Source organism: Sinocyclocheilus grahami, unplaced genomic scaffold (assembly GCF_001515645.1).
Source record: "Sinocyclocheilus grahami isolate Dianchi unplaced genomic scaffold, SAMN03320097.WGS_v1.1 scaffold1625.1, whole genome shotgun sequence".
NCBI classification, from domain to species: domain Eukaryota; kingdom Metazoa; phylum Chordata; class Actinopteri; order Cypriniformes; family Cyprinidae; genus Sinocyclocheilus; species Sinocyclocheilus grahami.
In genome coordinates this window covers 77919-81732 of record NW_015506804.1, presented here as the reverse complement: position 1 = coordinate 81732, position 3814 = coordinate 77919, and the positions used below count along the sequence as shown (strand labels likewise).

Here is a 3814-nt window from a genome sequence, read left to right as displayed (position 1 = left end):
CTCTCACACTCTCTCACTCTCTCACACTCTCTCACACACTCTCTCACACTCTCTCACACTCTCTCACACTCTCTCACACTCTCTCACACTCTCTCACACTCTCACACTCTCACACTCTCACACTCACACACTCACTCACACACTCTCACACTCACTCACACACTCACTCACTCACACTCTCTCACACACTCTCTCACACTCTCTCACACTCTCACTCTCTCACACTCTCACACTCTCTCACACTCTCACACTCTCACACTCTCACACTCTCACACACTCACACACTCACACTCTCACACTCTCACACTCTCACACTCTCACACTCTCACACTCTCACACACTCACACACTCACACACTCACACAGCTCAGTTCAGGTGAAACGCCTCCACGAGCCGATGACTTACTTGATGAAGCTGTCCACGTGTGTCATGGACGCCTCGTAATTCTTCCCTCCGACCTCCTGACAGTGAAGAGCCACGAAGAGCGGTCGGTGAGCTTGAACCGTCTGCAAGACGAGACGAGAGAGACGTGAGACGTACTGGAGACCAAGAGTGAAGTATAAACAGCATTCAAATAGAACACAAGTTTCTTACATCATCCATTTACATTAATCACAGACGCTTTTACCCAAAGCGACTTAAACCGCATTGAAGGTGCACATTTTTCCTGACAGTGAAGAGCCACGAAGAGCGGTCGGTGAGCTTGAACCGTCTGCAAGACGAGACGAGAGAGACGTGAGACGTACTGGAGACCAAGAGTGAAGTATAAACAGCATTCAAATAGAACACAAGTCAATCAGTTTCTTACATCATCCATTTACATTAATCACAGACGCTTTTACCCAAAGCGACTTAAACCGCATTGAAGGTGCACATTTGATCAGTTCATGCATTCAATAATTGGAAATAAGATGGAAAACATGATCTGTACAGGGTTAACTAAAGCTACAACAGTTGATATTCTTATTAAAAATTCTTATTAAATTATTATATTATAAAAAATTGTAGAAATAAAATATTAAAAAAGGATATTTCTTTATATATAAAAAAATATACATAAAACTAAATATATTTATAATATTTTACCATATTTATTATTTATTTAAGCTTAAGTTTCTCTTTTATTGTCTCCCTTAGGAGAAATTCGTCTTAAGCAACCGGGAGAGCAGATCAAACAAAAACAAACAAAAAAATTACACCATTCCAAAACATATATAGTTCCTACACAATCCTAATAATACACCAACATTACATGTTACCCATCACATTACCCTCACCCACACAACAATCTCAATCACTTATTCAATAATTTGACAGATAATGGAATTAGAGAAAATGTGTATCTTTTCAGCTTACAGATTGGAACCATCCTAGTAATACACCAACATTACATGTTACCCATCACATTACCCTCACCCACACAACAATTTCAATCACTTATTCAATAATTTGACAGATAATGGAATTAGAGAAAATGTGTATCTTTTCAGCTTACAGATTGGAACCCTCTATCTCCTGCATCAGCTCATATTCCTTATGGAGAATATGGCTTGGGTCACCAATAATGCTAAGACTCTGCTTCCTAACAGACCTCTCAAAAATGTCCTGAAGAGAAAGTGGAGACAACATGCCAATTATTTTTCCAGCTCTTCTAACCACATTTTGAAGTTGCGACCCAAGTTTAACAGTCAAATTTCCAAATCATATTGTAAAACCATAACATATGATAGATTCAATAGCTGATCTGTAAAACAGTAACATGATAGTTTTATCCACCCCATAAACCCTGAGCCTTCGCAAAAAATGCAAGCGCTGACTAGCTCGTGTACAAACATAGTCCACTTGATGACTCCATTGCAGCTGAGAATCAAAGTTAGATACCCTAAATACTTATATGTTGTTACCTGCTCAACTTCCTCCTCATTAACTAAAATTGGACTATGATCACCCACCAACCTCGGGTCAAAGATAATTTCTTTAGTTTTTATGACATTCAACATCAAGTTGAGTTCCTCACATTACTGCACAACCCCTTCTATCTCTGATTTATACATGCCCACATCTGAATTGCTTGTCAGCAAACTAAGTATAACTGTATCATCTGAAAATGTAATAATGTAGTTGTTGATGTACCGATTCCTGCAATCATTCGTATATAATGCAAACAGAAGCGGGGAGCTTACGCAGCCTTGAGGAACTCCAACATTTGTGACCAATATATCAGAGAAAGTTGAATTAATTTTCACTTGCTGTTGTCGTCCCGTTAGAAATGCATAATACCATTTAATTATATAAGGGTTCACTTCCATCAGTTTTTACTTAAATAACACAATATCTGGGAGTATTAAACGCTGAACTCAGAGCCATAAACATCACTCTAACATAAGCTGCAGGATTTTCAAGGTGTTTTAAAATAAAGTGCGTCATAGTATTCAAAGCATCTTCTGTACTCCTATTTTCTTTATACGCAAATTGATAAGGATCTAATTTATACACTACATTCTCTCTCAATTTCTCTGTCACAATACGTTCAAGTGATTTCATCACTGTGGGCGTTAACGCCACTGGTCTAAAGTCATTATTTTCCTCTGCTGGATGTTTTTTTGGAACAGGGATAACAACTGCTTTTTTCCATATTATAGGAATAATTCCAGTGTCGAGTGATAATTAAAATAATGGACTCCAGGCTGGAGTTAATTCATCAGCAAATGTTTTAAGTAAAAGAGCTGAAATACCATCCCACCCACTGGACTTTTTGGTATGCAGCCTTTTCAAAATATTTATTATGTTTTATTTTAGTCAGGGTTATTATGGTCAACTAAACTGAAACTAAAAACAAAACCATAAAAATGCTCATTTTCATTTCTTGAAATAAATAAAATAAACATGAACTTAAATTAAAATATATATTATATTATATTATAACATAATATAAATATTTTAAGACTAAGTATATAAAATAAAAAATAAAAAGATCACCCATGTTGTAGAGCACTTCCAGAACCTACTAAACATTTAAGCAAAGTTCAAAATCACAGCGCTGTAAAGGAAAGGAATGTGATTAATTGAAGGTAAATGTGATTAATCGTCCAGCTCTGCAGGAAAACAGGAGCTTATAAAGGGCTGTTATGGGTCAGGCAGACGTCTGCGAGCCGTGTCGGAGAGGTGTCGACCCGAACGAGAAAATCCATACAGGAGTGAATTACGCGCTCGCAGGCGCCGCGGGTCAAGGTCTACATGACTGTCAGGCAGTATCTGTGAGGAGCGGGACAGAGCTGCGAGACACGATATGCTCCGATCCAGACCGCCGTTATTCTGGCTAAAAGCTGAACCAAATCAAAGTAGAGTTGTGCAGCAATAACGCTATAGATTTCCCATCAGCCCCTGGCCTGTGGTTTCGTCTGATGGACTCCTTGATTAGTGGAGCTCTCAGCGTACGGACGCACGGACTGAGTGTGTGTGTGTGTGTGTGAGAGAGAGAGAGAGAGAGAGAGAGAGGGAGAGTGTGTGTGTGAGAGAGAGAGAAAGTGTAAAAGTGTGAGTGTGTTTGTGTGTCTGTGTGTATGTGTGAGAGTGTGTGTGTGAGAGAGAGAGAGGGAGAGGGGGTGTGTGTGTGTGAGAGAGAGAGAGTGTGAGTGTGTGTGTGTGTGTGAGAGAGAGAGAGAGAGAGAGAGAGAGGGAGAGTGTGTGTGTGAGAGAGAGAGAAAGTGTAAAAGTGTGAGTGTGTTTGTGTGTCTGTGTGTATGTGTGAGAGTGTGTGTGTGAGAGAGAGAGAGGGAGAGTGTGTGTGTGTGTGTGAGAGAGAGAGAGTGTG

The 3814-nt window shown here is 39.5% G+C and overlaps 1 protein-coding gene and 1 long non-coding RNA gene across 2 annotated transcripts in view; both read right to left on the bottom strand.

The window, feature by feature from the left end:
* inpp5a (inositol polyphosphate-5-phosphatase A) overlaps window positions 1-649 on the bottom strand; it is a 143227-nt gene extending 142578 nt beyond the window's left edge. The window contains exons 1-2 of the mRNA XM_016257979.1: window positions 629-649; window positions 406-539 (exon numbers count right to left, since the gene is read on the bottom strand). Coding sequence (XP_016113465.1) covers window positions 406-539; window positions 629-649 — 155 coding nt within the window. The remainder of the gene's footprint in view (window positions 1-405; window positions 540-628) is intronic.
* Window positions 650-665: 16 nt separating this feature from the next.
* The window catches only part of LOC107571645 (uncharacterized), a 51903-nt gene continuing 48754 nt past the window's right edge, over window positions 666-3814 (bottom strand). The window contains exon 3 of the long non-coding RNA XR_001607213.1: window positions 666-712. This is a non-coding gene — a long non-coding RNA (uncharacterized lncRNA). The remainder of the gene's footprint in view (window positions 713-3814) is intronic.